Source organism: Eriocheir sinensis, chromosome 14 (genome assembly GCF_024679095.1).
Source record: "Eriocheir sinensis breed Jianghai 21 chromosome 14, ASM2467909v1, whole genome shotgun sequence".
NCBI classification, from domain to species: Eukaryota; Metazoa; Arthropoda; class Malacostraca; order Decapoda; family Varunidae; genus Eriocheir; species Eriocheir sinensis.
In genome coordinates this window covers 14,974,621-15,000,252 of record NC_066522.1, presented here as the reverse complement: position 1 = coordinate 15,000,252, position 25,632 = coordinate 14,974,621, and the positions used below count along the sequence as shown (strand labels likewise).

Below are 25,632 nucleotides of genomic sequence, written 5' to 3'. Positions count from 1 at the left end.
AACCACACAAAACACAACACAAAGTCACAAACACACCACCACCACACCACCAACCTTATCTCAAGCCCTTCCTGCCCTCCCCTCCCAAGTAGCGAGACTCACGGGTGCCTTCTCTCGTCCCCAGGTGCGGCGGGTCAGAGCCAGGCGTTCCGCGAGAGGCCGGACAGCGTGCAGGTGCGGGCCGGCAGCGACGTGTTCCTGCGCTGCGCCGTGGACCACCAGCAGGGCAAGGCGCAATGGACCAAGGACGGCTTTGCTTTGGGTGAGTGTCCCTCCTTCAGTGCTATTAAAGTTTCCTTCGTTCGCATTTTTCGCCTTCTCGCCCTGGTGCTGTATGACTACTAATAAGGTTATTTTATATACCTTTGTTAAGGCTCTAGAGGTAAGATTGATTACTTCTAAGGTTATTGAATTGAATGTTTTAGAGGTTTGGTTATTCAACATTTTTCGCCTCCTCATCCTAGTGTTGTACGACTACTTCTACGGTTATTGAATTTACTTTAAGGCGCAAGAGCAAAAAAAATGGCAAAGAAAAAACTCTCGCAAAACACTGATTAAAAAAAAAAAAGTAAAACGAAAACATAAAGACATTAATCACCATCCTTCTCCTGTACTACAAAAAAAAAATAGAACTGATGTCGAAGATTCACGTTGATGCCAATTGTTCACTTACATACACTTCAGGGATGAAATAGACTTGAATGTCCCACAGACTGTACGACTGATAGGGTTTTTCTTTTTCACCTCGCGTCATACAATAGCTTTGAATTAATCACGTTTGTTTTCCCTTCTGATATGCTTCATTAAACACATTCCTGGCACCCTTTATCTCTGCTATATTTTTTCTTATATTTCTTAATTTCCTGTTCTCTCCTATCCTCATCATTCCATTTCCCGTCTTAGTCGATATTTTTCACTCACTTCCCTCTTTCCTCTTCCGTCCTGACTCAGCCTCATCGTTCACTACCCTTGTCTTGTTATTGTTGGTGCTGCTACTTCTACTACTACTACTACTACTACTACTACTACTACTACTACTACTACTACTACTACTTCTGCCTGGTTTTAATATCGTCCATAGAGCTTCCAGTTTTCCTCTTACTGTCTCCTCTTAACCATTTAATCCTGATATTTATAACCTAGAAGGAAATGATAAACCTATAACAAAATCAATGACACAATCTGGGAAGGTGACTTGGTCTCCTATGCCGTTCAATCTTTTATTCTTTGTTTCTTTGTTTTTTACTTGTCTCTTTGCCTTTGTCTGTCTCTGTCTGTCTGTCTATATATCTCTTTGTCTATCTGTCTGTCTGTCTATCTGATTTTAGATTTATATATACATCCTTCCAATTCACAAAACACATACTACATACAGACTTACACACATACACACATACATACATACACATATAACTAAGTACAAACACACAGACAGACAGACAGACGGAGACAGGGACAGACAAACAAGACTAGACAGGATAAAAAGGCAGGAAAAGCAAGTATCAACATGTTTTGCCAGCACCCTTAATATCAACACCTTCATCCAGATATTATTACAGGCATTACCAAGGACGTCTCCCAAGCAGGTTCAGCGTACCGTATTGCACACAGTCTGATCACTATCTTCTCTTTCCCCTTCCATAACTTCTTCTATCACGGTGAAAGAGAAAAAGTGAAGGAAAAGGAAAGAAAAGAAGAGAGGAAAGTGACCATATGATTTTTTTTTCTTAATCCCGTTTTTTTCTCTCTCTCTCAAGAAGAACAAGAACAAGAACAAGAACAAGAAGAACAAAAACAAGAACAAGAACAAGAACATGAACAAAAAGAGAGAGAGAGAGAGAGAGAGAGAGAGAGAGAGAGAGAGAGAGAGAGAGAGAGAGAGAGAGAGAGAGAAGACCTCTGATAAACCCTTTCGCTCGCAATAAACTTGAAAAATCGAGACCCGTGAGTGCCGTAAATATACCTTGTACACCGCTGGTCTCTCCTCCTCCTCCTCCTCCTCCGCCTCCCTCCCTAATACTTTCCCCTTGTGTTCTGGCGAGTGAAAAAAACTCTAAGGACATGAAACCCCATATCCCTCCACATATTTTTCCCCCTTTTTCCCCTTTTTATCATTTTCTTCCTTATTTTTTCCTTTTTTTCCCCTTTTCATCATTTTCTTCCTTTTTTTTTTTTTTTTTTTTTTTTTTTTTGCTGGCCGCCGCATCATGGATTATGTGCTGATGGCCACTCTTAATTTCATCCTCCCTCGCGATGGAGAAAAGGCGAAGGAAAAAATAAAGAAAAATGAAAAAGTGACCATATGATATTTTTTTCCTCAATCACGTTTGATCTAAAGAAATTATTTGATGGGTATTGGAAGGCTCGTTTTTAGATCTGAAAGTTAACCAAAGAAAACACACACACGCACACATACACACCTACACCCCACCCCCCCACCACCACCACCATCCACACCCACCGATCACCACCACCATTACCACCAACCTTACCTCCCCTCTCCCCCCTCAAGCTCATCACCCGGCAGGCAATAACCTCCCACCTCGATGGCTAAGGCGATTGTGTGTCTTGGCTACAGTGCTCCATCCGTATCCATTACCATGCAGGCGCCGTGCGGGGTAAAACTACGCCGCCGCTGCTCCGTCTCCATTCGCTTCAACATATAGTGCCTGTACGATCCCGGCGGCCCTTTAAATTACCTTGCGCCTGGTATTTACGGCAGGTGTGCAGCGAGGAGATCATTCATAATAAGTCTTCATTGATGGCTGGTGGTGCAGGGGGTGATAATGGTGGTGGTGGTGGTGGTGGGTTGTTCTTCCTATCGTTCATTATTTCATGCTTCTAATGCGATCGGGTCATGCCATTCGTGGTCTTGATATTGTTATTACCTGCCGTCACCCTAAGCCATGTTCCTGTCTGTCTCCTGGCCTGTCCACGCGCCGCGACGCCCGTCACTGGTGTCCTGCGGGGGCTTCATTACACGAGAACCCCACTACGACCCTCTGTAAATTCGCGTCTGCGTCTCTGTGGATGTCACTGGCCAAGCTAGCACACACACACACACACACACACACACACACACACACACACACACACACACACACACACACACACAAGCACACAAGCACACATAAGCAAGCTTGGGTTCATCCACAAATGTTCGTAAAATTTGTTTTTAAGTATCAACAACAATAATGAATCATTACTTTATCATTAATCACCTAATAAAAGAAAGTTTGACTTTATTATATATATATATATATATATATATATATATATATATATATATATATATATATATATATATATATATATATATATATATATATATATATATATATATATATATATATATATATATATATATATATATATATATATATATATATATATATATATATATATATATATATATATATATATATATATATATATATATATATATATATATATATATATATATATATATATATATATATATACATACATGCAGAGGTATGGACTTTCATGTCAGTGTTGCTAACAACGTTGTTTTGTTACCGGAAGAGATTTTTAAATTGCATTTTTGTGAGTGTCTGTCTGTCAGGACGTCAGCAGGCCTGATAATTTGCACGGCTGTCTGTCTCTGTCCGCCGGGCTCTGGACGCTTCTCCGGGACGAAAATACCCTAAACTGTTTTAGACATATTGCTTTGATGGCGTTAGTACTATGTGTTTATGTGTGTGTGTGTGTGTGTGTGTGTGTGTGTGTGTGTGTGTGGTGTGTGTGTGTGTGTGTGTGTGTGTGTGTGTGTTTTCTGATGATATTCACTGTCTCTATAAATATGTTATTTCTGTTCGTCTGTCTGTCACTCTCTCTCTCAATCACTCTCGTAACCAACTAACTTTTTACTAAAAAAATCACACAAGCCATCAATCAAGCCACAGATGCACCTCTCTTATCTATCGCCCATCTGCGTGTCTATCTGCGTATATATGCGTGCTGTTATTGCAGGCTACCTTGATGGAATAGACCAGGTAGCCGCGGGGAAATTGAGAGAGGGCGGAATTCTTACCACTTCAGGGGTCGGAGGAAAGGAAGCATCGATATCTTGCGGTATGGATGTCCCGCACGGAATACACACACACACACACACACACACACACACACACACACACACACACACACACACACACACACCTGCATGAACGTTTCTAAGCTGGCACTTCGATCTTCAAGTCGCAGAGTTTACTTAACCTAGCGATTCCTTTGTTAATTTGTTCTTGAAGGTCGCGAAAAGCAGTCACTTAGAATATAGTGTTCACGAGAGGTTAACAAATAGAAGAGTAGCGCATAAGAGCCAGTACGTTATCTAACTTAACTTGCGTATATGTGTATGTTTGTACTGTGTGTGTGCAATACATAGATTACCCCCGTGTACTAATGAAGATATTTTGAGTTCTATTGCAACCCGATGTTCGGATAGATAGTTAACGAAACCCGACAATTGGTTATATCTGTACGAGTGTTGTATCGTTTTATTTATTTGTGTTTTTTTTTTTCAGTTCAGTTTTACCAGTTAGAAGCCAGTTAGTCAGCATCAAATAACAACGGTTCTTCATGTATTAGCGAACAGTTACTAATATTACATGATCATATTCTCTCCTCACACGATTATTTTTTACATTTCACTCTTTTATTCTCTTTTCCTACGTCTACTTTCAACATTTAACTATTTTCTTTTCCCTCCGCACACGGTTACTTCCTGCACTGAACCTTTTTTTTTTCTTCTGGGACTATATGGTTGCTTTATGTCTTATTTTTTCTCTTCAATCTGTTCTTTTATTCTCTTTTCCCACGTCTACTTTTTACATTTAATTATTTTTCAATCTCTCCGCGCACGATTACTTCCTGCACTGAACCCTTTTCTTTTTCTTCCGGGACTGTGTGGTTGCTTTTTCTCTTATTTCTCTCTTCAATCTTTTCTTTTCCGCCGCCGCCCAGAAATTAAATATACGCCAAAGAGATAAGTGGAGCAACACGTGGACTTCTACATAATTAACCTCCTTGCGCACCTTCGTTAATTATTCTCACCTAATTAAAAGGCTCTTCTTGTCTTCGACCCGTCCCTCCCTCCCTCCCTCCACTGCCTGCTTCCCTCCGTCCCCCTCCTACCACTAATTCTTTACCTCCTCCTGGACGGCGACCTCCTCCACTTCTCCCTCTTCCTCGTCCTCCTTTCCTTTCTCCCCTGAACATGCTGTAATTTTGGCTCTTCCTTCTCCTCTTCCTCCTCCTCCTCCTCAACATCATTATTATCGTTATTCTCATCCCATTCATTATCCTCATCCTTCACTCCCTTCTATCTTACTTTATCATCGTTTTCATCAGTATCCTCTTATTTTCCCTCGCTCGTTTTCTTCTTTTCCATTTCACAAGTTACTGAAGTGCCTGACGAACATATGAAACCACGCAACCAGCAGTCTTGTTATACGCCGCTAGATTTTCTGCAGCCTGTTCTTCCACGGTTCTATGCTTCTATGTCTTCTCCCTCTCCTTTTATAATAAGGTGTGCTGCCTTGTTATACCCAACTAGATTACCTGTTCCCTATTCTTCCATGTTTCCCTGCTTCCATGTTACCTCCTACTTCTCTACTAAAACAGGCAGCCTTGTTAAACGCCACTAGTCTATCTGTTCCCTGTTTTTCCCTGTTTCTCTGCTTCCATGTTGTCTCCTCCTCCTCCTCCTCCTCCTCCTCCTCGCCCCGGCCCTGCGCCATCACTTCCGCTTCCCCGTGGCACAGCGAAGCTAGATTCGAATTCGTGATTGGCTTCCTGCGACTGATATTGCTTCGGTTGTAAATTTTGGAGCTGGAGATGAGCTTTATTGTTCCCCCTTACCCCGATGTGTGTGTGTGAGTGTGTGTGTGCATGTATGTGTGTGTGTGTGTGTGTGTGTGTGTTCGGGGGTATGTTTGAGAGAGAGAGAGAAAGTGTCTAAGATTAAGGTTGGTATTATCAGACGCCTCTTCCTCTCACATCAACTACTTCCAACGGTCAGAGAGGGGATCAATAGGGTTCTAATGAGTGTTATTTAAGGTTCATGGTACAGAGGAAGGGTCAAACTACCACCAGGGTCATTAAACTACCCCTGGAAATTCCCAACACTCCTACGAAAACCTAGTCAAACATGTGTCTTGGGCGCCGATGTGTTTAAGAATATAGCCCAAGAGTGTGGTCAGAGATAACGCCGGTAGAGCAACGTAAAGCCACTAAATGATCTCATAATGTAAAGCAATAAGCCAAAACCGTCCACCCGCACACACGCCACCAGTTGGAGAGCGGCGAGCACATGCTTCCTGCGGCCGCCCTGAGTAACAAGTGGTTGCGTCATAAATCCGAGAAGAGTGGTGAGGACACTAATGACGGGCCGCACGAGGGGTGTGAGTGAGGCAGAGCACGGATGGAAGAGAGAGTGAGACGGGACGGAAGAGGAAGAGAGGGAGAGAGACGGAAGAGAAAGAGGGAGTGAGACGGGAGAGGAAGAGAGGGAGAGAGACAGAAGAAAAAAAGAGAGTGAGACGAGACGGAAGAGGAAGAGAGGGAGAGAGACAGAAGAGAAAGAGAGAGTGAGACGAGACGGAAGAGGAAGAGAGGGAGAGAGACGGAAGAGAAAGAGAGTGAGACGGGACGGGAGAGGAAGAGAGGGAGAGAGACGGAAGAGAAAGAGAGTGAGACGGGACGGGAGAGGAAGAGAGGGAGAGAACCGGAAGAGAAAGAGGGACTGAGACGGGAGAGGAAGAGAAAGAGAGGGAGAGAGACGAAAGAGAATAAGAGAGTGTGAGACGGGAAAGGAAGAGAGAGTTAGAGAGAAGGAGAATAAAAAGCAAAATAAAATATAATATGACCAGCCTCCAGCCTCTGTTTTACTGCCAATGAACAAAGAGTGGAAGAAGTCTCTGGGATATATCAGTACCAACGCCAATAACAGGGAATATTTGGAAAGAAAACATTGAGAGTAAAAATAGATAATCAAATACATCAAATCTTAATCTTAATCTCTCTCTCTCCTGATCACTGTTTTTATTTGCATTTCAGTGTTTTAATATTTCTATGTCAGTCTGTTAGTCTCTTTCTTTCACTTTCTGTTCTGTTTTGTTTTGTAAATGTTCTTTTCTGTTCTTTCACTGTTCTCTCTCTCTCTCTCTCTCTCTCTCTCTCTCTCTAGTACAATTAGCGCCGGGAACTAATCACCCGTATCTTGCCTGATGTCGAAAGTTTGTGTAGAATTTTACTCGTCCATTGGGTTGGTTCTTGACTTTTCAAATAACACACACACACACACACACACACACACACACACACACACACACACACACACACACACACACACACACACGCGTACTCATAAGTGTGTGTGTGTGAGTGAGTGTGTGCGTGTGTGTGTGTGTGTGTGTGTGTGTGTGTTTTCCCACTTACGCTGAAAGGCAAGGAGTGGACAAACAGACAGACACACACACACACATACCACAAGCCAGCCATACAGCCGGCCAACCATATAACCAAGAAGCAAGTCAGTCAGACATCACCTTTTAGAAGACACAGGGATAGAGACACATCGCCAGCCTACCACTCATCCAACCATGCATCCATCCAACCAGCAACTAAGACTGTGATTCAACCAGTCAGCCAGTCAGTGTACCAGCCAAGCAAACAGACATACAGACATTAACTTTTAGCGCCAAGACACAGAGATACGCCACCAAGCCCTCAGTCGGACAGCCAGATACCCATCCAGCCATCCAGCCAGCAAGTTAGACCGCCATTCAGTCAGTATATAAGCCATTCAGCCAGCCAGGGAAGTAGACAGACAGACATACATACACCAACTCTTTACAAGACATAGAGATGGAGATACACCGTCAGTCACTTTGTCAGACAGCCAGTTATCCAGCCAGCCATTCAGCCAGTCACCCATTCAGCCAGCCAGCCAGCCAGGGAAGTAGACAGACAGACATACATACACCAACTCTTTACAACAAGACATAGAGATGGAGATATACCGCCAGTCACTCAGTCAGCCATTCAGTCAGCCAGCCATTCAGTCAATCAGCCAGTCAGCCATTCAGCCATCCAGCCAGCCAGCCAGTGCGTCGTGCATGGTAATAGCTCCAGAAAACTGATTGGCTGCCGCTGAGCTCTCTTTCCCCTCTTATCCAATTACAACTTTACTCCGATTCTTTCCTCGCCGCGATGGGGTGCGAGCAGACACAACGATGGATTTCAAGTATAATTAAACGCAGATCGCCGGAAAAACACGAGATCACCGTCGGTGTGGGTCCGCGAAGAGTATTGCACGGGATGTTTCGTATTTCACCTCAGGGAACATGTTTCATTTTTCCGCCCCGCTGGTATTCCGCCCTTCCTTCCTTTCCCTTCCCTTCCCCCTGCCTGCAAGCACTACTGTTGCTGCCAAAATGAAGGAAAGCGATGCCAGAATCCTTTTTACCCATTTATAGCACTAAACGGTATGACTGGATGGCGCACTATCCCTGACACTCGACGCTGCACCATCCATCGTGAAATTAAACTCTGAAGCAGCAGGAAAACAATTCAGGAAACCTTTTACTGACTATTTATATCCCATGACCTTAAGACTTAGCAGAAAAGTTCTTTTTACCTATTTATCGCACTAAACGGTATGGCTGGACGGCGCACTATCCCTGACACTCGACGCAGCACCCTCCATCCAGATATTAAACTCTGAAGCAGCAGGAAAGCGATGCAGAAATCCTTTTACCAACTATTTACATCCCATGACTTCAAGACTTGGTGGGAAAAGCCTCAAAAATATCCTGGACGCCGAAGGTTGTGCTACCCGTTATAGGATTACACTTAAATATGATTATTGGTCTAAGGGAGTGGAGGCAAACGGCGGCGCCCTAACACTTCTCCAGGGCAGCAGCCGGCGCGGTGACAAGACACAGGCGGCCCCCGGAGAGTCATGTTAAGCAGGCGAGCGAGGGGTCGGTGGCGCGGGGCCTCGGGGACATCAAAGACAGGAGAAGAAAAAGAGTACGAGGGGTCAGAGTTAACACGGGGCATATACGGTAAAACACCATATATAGGGAAAGGGTCGGCTGGAGAAGGCAGTGTGGAACATATATACTGAGACAAGACCGTATGTTACTGTGTGTGTCCCGTGTTACCTTGAGCTGTAAATGAATGGTTGTCGAAGGTCAGAGTAATGGAGGAAAGTTGGAAAGTTTCGTTTAGTCGGCGCAACATCTGTGGTCATATGCCGGAGAGAGACAGAAGGGGAAGGAATTATAGAACACAATAACACACAATAAAGAAAAAATCGTCAAGTTAAAAATAGTACAGAACATATACATTAAAAGCTACAGAGAAGACTTATACGATCAAATACTATCGAGAAGAGGTCCTTGAAGATAAAAAAATAAAAGGAAAACACACTAAATATCGAATGTGACATAAGAAAAAAGAGAAATAAAAACAGACAAAACAACAGTGAAGATAAAAGAAAGAGCTCACTCGGTAAAAAGAATAAACGTAGAAAGGAATATGAAAGACAGAGGACAGGACAGAGGAAGCTGGGAGGGAGGTAGGAGGGAGGAGAAGGAAAGCAGAAGAGAAGGGAGCCAGGAGAGAGGAGAACGACGGTAGGAAGGGAGGAAGAGAAGGGAGGTAGGAGGGAGGAGAAGGAAAGCAGAAGAGAAGGGAGCCAGGAGAGAGGAGAACGACGGTAGGAAGGGAGGAAGAGAAGGGAGGTAGGAGGAAGGAGAAGGAAAGCAGAAGAGAAGGGAGCCAGGAGAGAGGAGAACGACGGTAGGAAGGAAGGAAGAGAAGGGAGGTAGGAGGGAGGAGAAGGAAAGCAGAAGAGAAGGGAGCCAGGAGAGAGGAGAACGACGGTAGGAAGGGAGGAAGAGAAGGGAGGTAGGAGGAAGGAGAAGGAAAGCAGAAGAGAAGTGAGCCATGAGAGAGGAGAACGACGGTAGGAAGGAAGAAAGAGAAGGGAGGTAGGAGGGAGGAGAAGGAAAGCAGAAGAGAAGGGAGCCAGGAGAGAGGAGAACGACGGTAGGAAGGAAGGAAGAGAAGGGAGGTAGCCATCTGAGCCCCTCGTCCGAGCGTCACCTCTTTGTTTGCTCAACCGGAGGAATATTCAGACGTCCAATTTACATACAAATCACCTAATACAGTCGGGCAACACCAATCCGTTTCGATCACTTCATCTGTCCTGAGGCGGCGCGGCGGCAGGCTCTTTCCCGTCAGGACAAGGTGGAGAGGGAAGGATGACGGACGAGGAGGAGGACGAGGAGAAGGAGGCGAAGGAGGAGGACGAATAGGAGGACGAGAAGAAGGACAAGGTGGAGAGGGAGAGGATGACACAGGAGGAGGAGGAGGAAAAGAACGTAACAAAACAAGAACATTAGGAGTCTGCAAGAGGCCGGGGAGGACGACCAAAAGGAGGGGAGGACGAGGAGGAGGAGGAGGAGGAGGAGGAGATGGAGGGAGAGCAGTAAACATGAGAAAACCTCTTGCCTTGTGACGAGGATGCTATTTAGTCAGTCCCTCAAGAAAGATAACGAGTCCCAACACTGACCCTCACGTTACTCCATGCAGTGAAAACAAGAAGCCAATCAGAAGCTCTTCCACTGAGTCAATTTTCTCCTTTTTCTCTCAGTAACCCACACTATTATCCACGCCGTTAAATTTTCGATTATAATTCACCTGCTGACTGTGATTTCATACGGAGCTGTTCGTGTGGTACCTCGTCAAAGGCTCTCATGAAGTCTATATATAACACCGCGAGGAATATACTCGTCGCAATTTTCCTACACCGTGGAAGAAGGTCGTCGGGTCCTTTTGACTAGTCCGTGTCGAGACTGTCCACGTAGTTCCACGTCTTGTTCGCATATCGCACCAATTAGGGGTCAAGGTGTGATCCCCCCGGAGGATTAGATCCCTTGGGTACGGCCTCCATGTTCTCAGCCGTGAACACCGTCGCTAAATTTCTCTTGACGAGTCCGACCATGTGTTTATTGTGCTTGACTAGTCACCCGATTTAGTCTGTCAGAGGATCGATCATGTGTTCTGTCTTTTCTTTTGTTCTGATGTATGCAAGACACTGCTTCTGGTTAGGCTGGTTTGAAGAACAAGAACAAGAACAAGAACCTCGACCTCTTGCCATTACTACCATCACCATCCCTTCACCAGCAGACCCACCAAATACACGTACTCCCATCCAGCGTTGTCAAATTATCGTACTCATCGCATTGCATTTTCTTAGTTTCTAACCGATAACTATAGCAAAAAACAAACAATCATCAATAAATAACAGTTTTAATGCTAACTTTGATGATTTTATGTCGTTATTTGTGTAGGTACGAGAGTTTGAGGCTTAAAAATTATAAAAACGTTGTGGTGAATACGATAATCTGGCAACGCTGCTCCCATCCCTCACCTTCCTCTCTTCCACCAACACCAGTCAGCCAGAGAGGGACGGTAGGTAAGCAGTTCAAGCGAGGGCGTGAGGTTGGCCGCCAATACGCCTCGACAGCCTCAGCGGACGCCAAGAATCAGGCGAGACAGACGGCAATCACAGCCATTAGCGTAGAGACAATGCGAGTCACTGTGTAGCCCCGTCTGTCTCTCTCCTCGCCCTTGGTCTCGCCGCTCGCCTCTTCTGCACACTGCTACACACGCCTTTGTTTCCAGGAAGGAGACTGACTGGGAAAGGTTCAGAGTGTGGAGAGGAGGAGGGGAGGGAGCTGTGTGTGTGTGTGTGTGTGTGTGTGTGTGTGTGTGTGTGTGTGTGTGTGTGTGTGTGTGTGTGTGTGTGTGTGTGTGTGTGTGTGTGTGTGTGTGTGTGTGTGTGTGTGTGTGTGTGTGTGTGTGTGTGTGTGTGTGTGTGTGTGTGTGTGGAGGCCAATTTGGGTTCCACCGGCCGCGGAAGTTTGTATCGCCGCGAGCAGGACACAGCCGCCCCTCGGGACACACACACACACACACACACACACACACACACACACACACTCGCTGGCCTTCATCCTCTCTTCTTATCTCCTCTCTTCTTCTCTCCCCTCCCCTCCTCTACTCTCCTCTCATATCCTTTCCTCCCCTCTCTTAACCCCTTGCTCCTTGACAAACGAAGTCTAGCTGAGTTTGGCCTAAAAAACGACGAGACAGAAGGTGCAAAGATCTAAACACACACACACACACACACACACACACACACACACACACACACACACACACACACCTATGCATTACACACCCTAAACACCTCATTCCTTCCCCTATTCTTAACCCTTCAGTCGGTAATGATGCAGAACGCTAATGGTTTATGTTACTCTCCTACTTATTAAGCAGTTGCTCTGGCACTAATTTCTATATAAGTTTGTTAAGGGAGGGTGTGATATGTGTATGCAGGAAACTATACGATTGATACAGGAAATACATAAAAAAGTTGCCATGGAGATGTGATACTATAGATAGGCAAGTTTTTTTTTTTTTTCCTTTCTCGCTTATCTTCTTTTTCTATGTCTTCTCACTTCTCTTTTTCTCTTCTCTTCTCTTCTCTTTCCTTTCCTTCCTTTCCTTTAATTTCCTTTCATTTCCTTCTCTTCTCTTATATTCTCTCTCTCTCTCTCTCTCTCTCTCTCTCTCTCTCTCTCTCTCTCTCTCTCTCTCTCTCTCTCTCTCTCTCTCTCTCTCTCTCTCTCTCTCTCTGCGCACTCCCCCAAAATACATAAAACAAAGTCTGGCAGGTAAATATGTGCAGGGAAGACTTTTGCTACAGAAGAACTATAATGATATGTGTGTCGGTGAGGTCGATATCCCACGCGACTGTTACAGCCCAGAACGGATGCCCCCCCCAAAAAAAAAGCCTCCTTTGATCTCTTCTAATTGTAAAAAGGGAAACAACAGACTAATTACTTCGTTCATTTCATTTATTCTTTCCTTTCCTTTCATTTCAGTCCATTTCATTCGTTCCTTAACTATTTATTTCATTCCTTGTTTTCTCATTTCGTTCCTCAATTACTTACCCACGGATGAAAACTGAATGTATACTTTTTTTTACTCTTTTTTTTCTCGTTCAACTTTATCATTATTTCTGTAGTAAATGACATGACAGCCATTTATCTTATTTGGATTTTTTTTTTTTTTCGTTCCTTGCTCACTAAGTACAGGACGCTCTCTTGTTTGTTAATTTTTAAGGTTCAACTTTCTAACTCACGAGGAAAAGACAGGGCACTATTATTTCTTCCTTCCTAGTGAGTACCTTTCTACTTCATGCATATGTATTTATTTCACACCAAGTTCTTTTTATTTCCTTCATTGAAAACTACTCGGCGTACTTTTCCCTCCTAGTATTCATCATTTTTTCCTAGTTCACAGAGAAAAGACTGCCAGTAACTTTTCTTCCGGAACGCCTACCTCTTTATTCATTTGCTGGAGCGAAGTCGAGATCAAATCTTTTTTTCTCGTTCTTCATTTTATTTACGTTTTTTTTTAGTTCCTTTTTTTTTTCATTTACCGACAAAGACATAACACAGCTTTCCTTCTCACCTCTTAGTTTGTGTTTCAAGGGCGTTACAGAAACACACACACACACACACACACACACACACACACACACACACACACACACACACACACACACACACACACACACACACACACACACACACACACACACACACACACACACTCACACACACGTCGTATTTTAGATCGCCACCACGTTGTTGAATATTTAACGAAACTAGACCTGGAACTGTCCCAACTACAAGGATTTTTTAGTTTCTCTCTCTCTCTCTCTCTCTCTCCCCTATCTTTTTTTGACATGAGTTTCGAAGTTCCGTGCCAAAAATATCCATGAAAAACATTTTAGTCTCTCCTCGACGGACCCGGCGTGTGCATAGGACCTCCCCGGCTACGATTCGCCCGCTGCCTTCTCTCAATATTTAATAGTTTTAGGTTTTGTGTGTACATTCTGCTGGATATGTTCTTTTTCTCTCTCGTTCAGTCTGCCCTCCCCCTGTTGTTTCGTAAAGCCTGTCGATGCACACAGCTCTGTTCGCTAGTAAAATATCGAAATTCTAGATATTCCTGCTCTAACACAAGAGTTGGGGGTTCTAATGTAGTATGCCACTTTCGTAAACACAATTATATGATTTGTGAGTGATTGTCTTGACCGATCATGACTATCAGTTGTTGTTCTCACTGTCTCTCGCTCTATCTATCAATCTATCTATCTATCTTTCTATCTTAGGGTAGGCGGTGGCTGAACAGATAGCAAGACGGCCCCGCGTTCAGGAGGACGCGAGTTCAATCCCCGACCGGTGCCACCAAGCTGGGATTTTTCAGCCGCCGCCGAGTGGCTTAAAACTACCCACATGCTGTCCAGAAGACCACCTATCAACCCGGACTCTAGATTCTAGGAATAAAGATGAGCTCCGGGAGGGCAGCATGAGCCAATGCAAGATGGCGCCACTATAAACACCAATTGTTTCGTTCGTTGTCTCCATGATCGATCTTCCACTCTAAGCAGTTTTTTTTTTCATGTTCGCTAAGGCCAGAGAGCGAAACATTACCCGCCGCTATACGCCAACACATTGATACTCCAGCACTATACTACGCGGGTGAAATAAACTAATCCCTTTGCCCCATTCGTATAATCCCCACCAATTATTTCGTTCGTTGTCTCCATGATCGATCATTTATTCTAAGCACTTTTTTTTTTCCACGTTCGCTAAGGCCAGAGACCAAACCATTACCCGCCGCTATACGCCAACACATTCATACTCCAACACTTCTGCGCGGATGGAATAAACTCCCATCCTCAGTATAGTGCAGCCCAGTTAACTTAAAAAAAATCATCCCTTTGCCAGTATATATTCCTCAACAACCATCATCCTTGCATTTGTTGTCTCCATGTTTTAACCTTCACTTTTAGGCACTTTTTCCCGTGTTCGCTATGGCCGGACAGAAACATTCCCCGCCGCTAAACGCCGACACATTCATGCCTGTTTACCCTGACGGCCGCCATACGGCCCCTCATCCACGCATCAAAGGCCGCGCTAAAAACAACATCTGTATCAGTTATGAAGCCCACATTAAAATAGCACGTGACAAATCGATACCAATTGAAGCTGATATCCACTGAAATGCCCCATCAAGCGCCCTAATGAAATGCACTGCAACATAAACGTACAGCCAGCCAGCCAGCCAACAGGTGTGTGTGTGGGAGGAGGGGGGGAGGGGAGTGTGTGTGTGTGTGTGTGTGTGTGTGTGTGTGTGTGTAATAGTCCATGTGTAATTTCATCTACAGGCCAGATCTATAACCCTCCACCCACCCTAGTTCCCTTTTGCGACGCTAGATGGCTCATTCCCCATTCCGCTGCCCCCGTCCACCTTGACCCTAGATCCCTTCCACATGATAACACAAATAATCAGTTACATACCAGCTCTGCTCAGTTTTTTTTTTTTTTATTGTTTCTTCCGCTGAGGAGTTGAACGATGGCTCACACGCACCCAACTCGTAGGTAATCCACCCGTGGGAACGACATCCTTCTGACATTCTTTCTGACCCAACAACTCAACTACACCCACCACGAGCGAGCGAGCGACAAAACACAGTTTTCCTCCACATGACTAACGCGATACTGAAACTCTAGGGGACACCACCGCAATGTTCACTTGGAAATTTGAAGCTGTACATAACGCCACCGCGTTAGCGTTACGAGCCACGCAGTTCTCACTTGAAAACAAATGATTAGCATTTTTGAGAACCTACGTAAGTCTGCTAAGGTTAATACACGTCAAAGGAGTGAAGGCGAGGCACTCCATAATACGATTTTTATATAATTATGCATGAAAACCGGAGAACGAAATAGATAACGCAACTAAAAACACCAACAAACAAAACAGCCGTCTTTCAAACTTACCTTTAGCGGTCTCTGTCGCGGGAAGCAGCGGGGCAGGCAGCAGACGGTTTACCGCTGCGGCTGCATGAACAAATAAATAAACAAATAAATAACCAAATAGCAACAATAATAAACAAATAAATACACTCACAAATCAATCATTATAGACTACATATCTTTCATTAAAGCTATTTTCAACACACACACACACACACACACACACACACACACACACACACACACACACACACATACACACACACACACACATAAGCAGGACAGCCAGCAACAGGACACAAACACGACACAAACACAACGCAAACGAGGGTCATTACTCCCCCTGAACGAGACGTAGTAAACACAAGCAGGAGCACAACACAACACGCCCCGAGCTCGTGCATTGCCGCGTGATTACCGAACAAAAAACAAAAATATGCTCCGGATTGACCCTTATTGCCGAGCCTCATTTTCTGTTTACTGTTTTACATTTTACTTGAGCGTTCATTTCATCTCATCGTTCTAGCTTTTTTTTTTTTCGATTTTTCTTTATGTCTGTCTTGCTATTCTTTTCCTATCTCGAACTTTATTGATTTTTTTTCTATTTTTTCTACTCGTGGGACTGTTCGACACTTTATCAGTCTTCTTTTGTCTCATTGTTTTCTTTTCTTTATGTCTATCTTACTGTTGTTGTCTGTTACACGTTTATTTTACTGTACTGTTTATATTTTTTTTCTCAAGTATGTATCTTAAGTTAGTAATGCTTAATGGTCTATGGAAGGGATTAACGTACAAAGGATCATTCATCTTTTTGTTTTACGTTTTAAATTTCCATCTTCTTGCTCTAAAGTTTCCAAAAAGGCATATTAATTAAACACTTAGAAAATGCACTTATATAGATATAAAAGAACCATGGCCAAAGACTGTTTACCGGCTAGATTGTTCTATATTTTGTTAGTTTTTATCAATATCATCGTAAAATTTTCTTCTTGTTTTCTTTTTGTCTGTCTTACTGTTCTTGGCCCTCAAACCTCACTGATTCTTTCCTTTTTTCTTCAAGTGTATCCACGACCATCGTAGAGGATAATAATTATGATGCTGAAAAAAAAACTTACATTATGAAGAACCAAGATGCAAAGACTTCCACCAACACACTATACCTGATCCTTATAGTACTTTCATAATTTTTCAGTGATTTAAGTTTGTGTTCATGTTCCTGTATAACAAATCTTCAAGACTCAAAGACTGTCAACAACTTACACATAATCTTTATATATATTTTCATCAGTCTTCTGTGATATGAGTTTGTTGTTCTGTCCCAGTATACCAAATCTTCAAGAACAAAACACAGCGATGCCAAAAATTCCTTCGCCGCAATGCAGTCGAGTTCAGACGAGGCCGATGTAACGCGGATTGTTTTTCTCGACCGTCGCGTGTACGGTGTCGGGTGAGGACAAAAAGGGAGAGTCAGGGGACGGCCGCTCATGAAATAGTGGAGCGTTGAGACTACGAGGTGGACAAACAAGGCTCAGGGGGAGGCTGGTACTGCTGGGGAATAGTGGAAGGTCAGTCCCTATTCTCCCTTCCCTCCCTACCCTTCCCCTACCTCCCTCCCTTCCCTCCCTCCCTGCCTCCTCCTGTCACCCAACAAACATCGTAAACTGCGAACGGGCAAGACTTGAGGAAAAGGAGAGAGGGGAACAGTAAAATTAAGCCAATATACTTAGATTTTTCTTTTGAGTTTACATTCGGAATAGACGGAAGGGGAAAAAAGAGAGGGAAGGGAAAGAATCAAAGAGCTCATTTAAAGTTAATTAGAAGAGTCTGAAGAAAACCTTGAGGAGGAAGAGAAGGAGGAAGAGGAAAAGTAAAAGTCTGTAGCAAAGTAAAAAGAAGAAAGAAAATTTACTTCAGCTTACATACGAAATAAATAACGAGAGAGAGAAAGGCAAGAGCTCATCTAAAGTTCACGTCAAGCATCTATAGAAAACGTGGACGACGACGAGAAAAAAATAATAGAAAATATACGGAAAAGTTTATACAAAAAAAAAATAATGGGACGAAATTTGCTTCCAAACTCCACAACAAAACTCTCTGGAACTCAAGTCACTTCCCTTTCAGATGGAGACAAAACATTAGAAAGAAACAATGGACGGCATAATTGACCTTGTGTTGTCACGCTCATCTTGTACCACCACCACCACCACCATAACTACTACCACCACTACCACCACTACCATAACCCCACCACTACCACTAACACAACCTCCAACAGTACCAACAACAACAACAACAAAACACCATCACCACCAACGCCACCATTGTCACCATTGTAACCATCACCACCACTACCAGCAGCACCACCACGATTACCCCCTCCACTACCCCATCATCACCATCATAACAATCACTACCACTGCTATATTTGTTCATCCCGGACCACTGATACCACCACTACCACCACTATCATCACCATCACAACGGCATCCACCACCACCAGCACCTCCACGACCATCCCCACCCCTAACACAACCACTACCAATACCCCAACAACCACCACAACTATCACCACCACCACCAACACCACAAACACCCACCCACTACCAACCTTCCCTCTTCCCGCACCACCGATACCACCTCCCACCACCACCACCACCACCACCACCAGCGTCATGCATTAGTGAGTTCGGGCAACAAGTGGCTGGAGGGGACGTTACGGAGAGGAAAGGAAGCGTGACATCAGAGAAAGAATATAGAAAAATCTTATTGAAAAAGAAAAAACGAGTTATGGCCGAAAAATATAGCATCGAGAGAGGCATAAAGAAAATCAAAGAATATCGTAGAAGGAATAAAATAGAGATGACAATAAAAGAAAGAAAACTGAAGAAGCCATGGAAAGGAGAATATGATAACGGAAAAGGAATAGAAGAAAACAGGTGAAAAGAATGACTCGTACCGTAAAAGCGTGGCACAGAAGAAGGAAGGAAGAAAGAAAAATCAAAACGGAATAGAAGCAGATAAAAAGAAAAACTAAGAACAGGAAAAGAACAAAACGAAAGACTGGGAAGAAACAACAAAGAGAAATTAAACAGTCATTGTGAACAGAAAAGGAAAGGAAGAGATGAAAAAAAGAACAGGAAATGGAAACAAGAACCAAAAACAAAAAAATGATGACTAATAAAAGACTAAGTGCGATACGGACGAGGAAAAAAATTAAAAAATTACACAATTACGGAAGTGACCCAAAAAAACGTGAAATAAGAGAGGAGGAAAAAAATGGAGCAAAATAATGAACATGAGAACGAGAAATGTGACACCGAAAGGAAGATAAAAAAAAAGACTAATAATAGAGAAGTGGGACACCGGAGAAGAGGGAAAAAAACGGAGGAACAGCAACAACAAATAATTACGAACAAGGAGGAAAAAAAAAATGGAAAAAAGAAAAAGACAGAAAATGTGGAAGTGAAAAAAAAAACGCTAATAACAGAGAAAGTGGGACACCGGAGAAAAGGGAGAAAAACGGAGGAACAACAACAACAAATAATTACGAACAAGGAGGAAAAAAAGTGGAAAAAAGAGAAATGTAGAAAATGTGGAAGTGAAAAATTGAAAAACAAACCAGAAAGGAGTACAAAAAATTAAAAAGATAATAACTTCAAAGGAAAAATACCAATAACGAACGTGAATTAAAAAAGAAAAGTCAGTCGAAAGGGAAAATCAAACACAGACCGATAATGTAAAGAGATAAAAACACCCAATAATTAACGAAGAAAAGGGGAAGAGAAACAGCAAAGGATAATAAAGATTGAACGTGAAAAGGAACAAAGAAGAGAAAAAGAGAACCCTGACGCCAGACAAAGAAGAAGAAAATGAATTACGAATGACACGCACGAAAACAAGTAAGGAGAAAATGAAAACAAAGAAGAAGAAAATGAAAACAAAGAATAAAATTAGAACAAAGAAAAATGAAAACAAAGAAAATTAAAAACAAAGAAAAAATGAAAACAAAGAAAAATGAAAACAAAGAAAATTAAAAACAAAGAAAATGAAAACGAAGAAAAATGAAAACAAAGAAAAATGAAAACGAAGAAAAATGAAAACAAAGAAAAATGAAAACAACGAGCAAATAAAAACAAAGAAAAAAATGAAAACAAAAAAATTAAAAACAAGAAAAACGAAAAAGAAAATGAAAATAAAGAAGAAAATGAATTACGAGCAACACACACGAAAGAAAAAAAATGTGATATTAGAAAAAAATATATAAAAAAGAGAGAGAGCGCAAGCAAAAAAAGTCATGATAAAAACAAGAAAAAAATAAAAGAAAGTGAGAGAAAAAAAAGAAACAACAACAAACATGAAGGGGAAAAAAGACTAGAACACTAATGAAGAAAAACTGATATTAGAGAAGAAACAAACAAACCGACCGAAAAAAATCACAATAAAAAACAAGAATTGAAAAAAAATATAACCAAACATGAAATCGAAAAAAAAAAAAAAAAAATAACCCTGCTTAAGACACACCGGGTAAGCAAGCCTTTTCAACTATCTACCTGGCGAGTCGATAAACACCTGCAGCTAACTAATCCCCCTGACAGACCTCATTACAAGCTGATTTACTTCTCAACTGGACGACTCGCGGATCAAAAACAAACAAGTGCACTCAAAACAGGGTCATGCAAGGCAGGCTTCTGAAGCTCTGACGACACGTGATAGCCACTAACATGACAGAAAAAACAGCAACACAACAAGTACAACAAAACAGAGAACGCAGCAAAACAGGGCCATGCAAGACTTCTAAAGCGTCAACGGCGTGTGACTGCAAACGGTATGACAAAAAAAAACACAACAAGGACAATAAAACACAGAAGGGAACAAAACCGAGGGCATGCAAGACTTCTAAAGCTTCAAAAACACGAGATAGCAAAAATAGGAAGAAAAAAAACAGCAGAACGAATACAACGAAACGCAACACAAAAAAATACAAAATCAACACAAAAAAAAAATGGTTTCGCAACATCTTTTTCGCATTAGAAGCAGCTGTACATTTTGACTCCTGAAGCTCCGATGGCACATGTGATTGCAAACAATATGAAAAAAAAAATACTACACACACAACAAAACGCAAAACAACAACAAAAGTAAACAAAATCAACACACAAAAATTGGTCTCACAGCATCTTTTTCGCGTCAGAAGTAGCTACACGATTTTTTTATGATCATTACGAGATGTCTTTTACAATATTGTCTAATGTCTCCTCAGCTTTCAGTGGCGCAGGATAGCAAACAGTATATCAAAAAGAAAATAAGAATAATGGTTTCGCAAGATCATTTTTCGTATTAGAAGTAGTTGCGCAGTTTTTGTTAATGATAATTACGAGATATCTTTTATAATAATGTCTAAGTCTCTCTCCTAATCCTTCAGCGACGCGGAATGTCGAAAATCATACTGGAAAATCATCAACTCACACAAAAAAGATTTCCCAAGAATTTATATCATTAGGAGGAGCTACACAGGCTTGTAATAATTTCGAAATGTCTTTTTGAACAATGCCAAATGTTTCCTAAGCTTTCAGTAACGCAGGATATCAAAAAATATACATAAGCATTTAAGGATTATATACTTTGTTTGCACTATAAAAAAAAGGAATAGCTGCACAATGTTTTAGTATTTGCTAGCATTGTAATAGATCTCTTCCTTCGTCGGGTCATGATATCAAGCTATATGCAAAATGAAAAAGAAAAGACTATAGTTTCTCAAAATTTTACAAGAATGAAGTGCCTACCCGTAAGGTTTTCGGTATAATTAGTAAAGAAAATCGATAAAAATGTTATATATGAGTTCCCCAGCTTTAGTGGCACACAGTATCAACGAAAGTTACAAAATAAATTAGTTCTTCAACATATAAGTGTTAAGCTACACGGTTTTTGGAATAATTAACACCTCACATTAATCAGCTAAAGATATTAACCAAACATCAACACACCAAAAAAAAAAAAAAAGCCTGCTGATCAACACTTAATGAGTACATGAATGGGTACAACAACACGGTCTCTCCTTTAATGGGACGAGAAAAAAAAACAGAAAAAAGGAAAAAGGCAAAAGAACAAAAACACAGCGATTCAGGAAAGTCTTTGATCTACGCGCGACCTTAAGACTTGAAACAGATTTTGCCGTCCCTTCCCTTTTAAAGTTCCGCAAGCTTGTCTTTTTACCTTGAAGCTGCACTGCGCGGCGTATTAAAAGTAACGCTGGCTATATAATGCTTCAGACCCTTTCCGGCGGCTGGTAGACTCAGGCGGATATTCTTTTTCCTTTTCTTTACCCCACGTTGCAAAAGAGAGAGAAAGAGAGAGAGAGAGAGAGAGAGAGAGAGAGAGAGAGAGAGAGAGAGAGAGAGAGAGAGAGTGTGTGTATGTGTGTGTATGTGCGTCTTAGCCATTACCCTCATGACTTTAGTCCGTTTATGTTAAGATTCGTTTTCTTTTGTCAGGCAGAACAAGAGAAATAGAAAAATGCAAACTAGCAAATGAGAGAGAGAGAGAGAGAGAGAGAGAGAGAGAGAGAGAGAGAGAGAGAGAGAGAGAGAGAGAGAGAGAGAGAGAGAGAGAGAGAGAGAGAGAGAGAGAGAGAGAGTGGAAAAAAGAGGAGAGGTCAGAGGGTGGACGTGGAAGAGGGAAGACATTTGCTGGAGGTGCTGGAAGGAAACAGGAGGGCGAAAAACAAGAAAAAAAAATAACAAAAAGGAAAAGAAATCTCAGAGGCGGAAGGATAAACAACGAGGAGGAGGAAGAGAAGGAGGAGGAGGACAAGGAAGAGGGAGAGGAAGAGGAGGAGGAGAAGAAGGAAACAGAGGGAGAAGAAAGAAAATCAGGAACAAAAACAATAACAATAAAAGAATGAGATCAAAGAGAACAGGACGAACAAGAACAACAACAAAAACAACGAGAAGAAGAAGGAGGAGGAGGAGGAGGAGGAGGAGGAGGAGGAGGAAACGGATGAAGAAGAAGAAAAGCAGGAACAAGAAGAAGACGAACCAGAAGAAGAACAAAAAGAAGAGAAGAAATAAAAAGAGGAAGAGAAAGATCAAAACCAAGAAAAGAAAAGGAAGTACAAAAAAACAACAAGGAGGAGGAGGAGGAAGAAGAACAAGAGAGAAAAAGAAGGAGGAGGAGGAGGAGGAGGAGGAGGAGGAGGAGGAGGAGGAGGAGGAGGAAAGAAGAGCAAGAAACCAAGGATATAATAAAAACAGGAGGTGAGAGGAGAGGAGAGGAGGAAGGGATTGAGGAAAGGAGAGGGGCGAGGAAGGAGGGAGGGAGGGAAGGGGAGCAGAGGAGAGACTGGTGGAGGTGGGGGTGGGCGTAGAGGTAGCAGCAGGGGTGTGGGGGTAATGGTGGTGGTGGTGGTGTTGTTTTCATCCATCCTTGACACCCCATAAACCTGAGCGAGGAACGGCCCGTCCTACATAATAAACCAGCGTTCATAAACTCCCCTCCACGGGCGTCTGAGACCTCCGAAACAAGGGGCCGAAAAATATTTCCTGCCCCCGAGGGAAAGAGATGGAAGAGAGCCCCCTCGCAGTATGTTCCCCCATTTTCTCTCTGGCGTAAAAGAAAACGTATGAAGACTTTTCCACATCACTTTCTCGCCTAAGGGCTGAGGAGGGAAGGAAGGAAGGAAGGAGGTGAGTAACAAGAAGGTGGAAGGAAGGAGGGAGATTAGTAGAAGATAGATGGAAAAGGTAGAAAAAAAGGTTGATAAAGGAAGGAAGGAGGAGAGACAAGAAGAAGAAAGGAAGTAGGAAGATTAGGTGGAAAAGATAGAAGGGAGAGGAAGAGATAGGAAGATGATGAAGGAAGGAAGTAGGAAGATTAGGAGGAAAATAAAGAAAGAAGAGAAAGAGAAAGAAAAATAATGAAGGAAAGAAGATGGGAAATAAGGAGAAGGAAGGAGAAAGACAGATTAGGAGGAAAAGATAAAAGGAAGAGGAAGAGAAAGAAAGATAATAAAGGAAGGAAGTAGGAAGATTAGGAGGGAAAGGCAGAGGGGAAAGATAGAAATGAAGGAAGAAAAGAGGTGAAGAACAAGAAGGAAGGAAGGAAGGTGGAAAGATTAGGAAAAGAAGACAGAAGGAAATACAAAAATGAAGTATGATAATGAAGATTGCTGTAGTAATTATAAATGCAAAGCCGGATTATTAAATGTTCTCGTTATTCTTGTAGTTATTGATTAAAAAAGAAAAGTAAATATTCACTAGATGTTTTAGGGGCGTTTCAGACCATGAGAACGAAGTATTTTTAGTCATTTATCTCCAAACACACACACACACACACACACACACACACACACACACACACAAACACACACACACACAAACATACAGACAAACACACAAACACACACACACTACCACATTAATTCAGTCCACTTCTGGCATTTTGGGTCCTTTCCTGCACCGTCCCTCCTCCCCCCTCTTTCTCCCTCTTCCCTCTCCCACCCCATCACCTCTCCACCCCTCACCATCCACATGCACCATTCCTCCACCACCCCTCCTCACCCTACCTCCTCCACCACATAACACTCCCCTCTCCTCTTAGTTCCTTCCTCACCCCTTCCCTCGCCGACTCCTACCCCCTCCATTCTTTCATAAACTCCCTTTTTAACTTAACATACTGCAACACCTTCATCCCATCCCTACACCTATACCTGCACACCACCCCTTCATCCTCAAATCCTCTCGTACCCTTAATCCTCAGCTGTTCCCTTGACTTCCTCCCCTTCCTCCCCTCCCTCTTTCTGCCTTTAACCTTTCTCACCAACAACACATAAACCCCCTTCACCATACCTACACACCATCCCTTCATCCTCAAATCCTCTCGTTCCCTTAATCCTTAGCTGTTCCCTCGACTTTCTCTCCCCCTCCCATTCCTGACCCTGCTTTCCTAGTCCCTCACGCCTTGCCTATCCCTTCCTCCCTCTTCCCCGCTCCATGCCTATCCCGTCTTCCCTACCTCCAATGCCCCTTCCTTTCCCTTTTTCCCTCTGCTTATCACTCCCCTTTCTCCCTCTTCCCCGACCCCTGCCTATCCCTTCTTCCTTCTCCCCCATGTCCCTTCCTCTCCCTTCTTCCCTCTTCTTCCCTCTGCCTATCTATTCCCTCCCTCCTTCTCTCCCGCCCCCGGCTTATCCCTTTTTCCCGCTCCCCTTGCCTATCCCTCCCTCTCTTCTCCCCTCCCCCCACACCAAACAGAGGTAACTCTAGGCCGGACCACTGAGCGCCTGGGACCATTAACATTCCATTTCAGCGCATTATGCTTCTGCGCCTCCCCGAATTTGCATTTACAAAGATATTTCTCTTTTAAGTTGTGCGATTAATGTAGCGCCGTTCTTTTTTTTTTTTTCGTGTGTCCAGACTCTGCTTATGTTTGTGAGGAGGGGAGGGGGGATATGTGTGTGTGGTGGGGTGGGGAGTTGTTTGTGAGTGTGTGTGTGTGTGTGTGTGTGTGTGTGTGTGTGTGTGTGTGTTGGGTAAAGTTAAAATCACTGGGACCTCCTGATGCTGTTTACCACCCCTCTTGCCTCTTCTCTCCTCAATCTCTCCCTCCCTTTCCCTTCCTCCTTTCCTCCTTCCGTCCCTCCTTCCCTGTCCCTCCTCCACTCTCGTCTCTTCTCTCATTCCCTAAACCTTTTCATTCCCTTTTTCTC

The 25,632-nt window shown here is 42.9% G+C and overlaps 1 protein-coding gene across 1 annotated transcript in view; it reads left to right on the top strand.

The window, feature by feature from the left end:
* Positions 1 to 25,632, top strand: part of LOC126998316 (nephrin-like) — a 135,529-nt gene that overhangs the window by 166 nt on the left and 109,731 nt on the right. The window contains exon 1 of the mRNA XM_050859802.1: positions 1 to 262. This exon is cut by the window's left edge and continues 166 nt beyond it. Coding sequence (XP_050715759.1) covers positions 1 to 262 — 262 coding nt within the window. The remainder of the gene's footprint in view (positions 263 to 25,632) is intronic.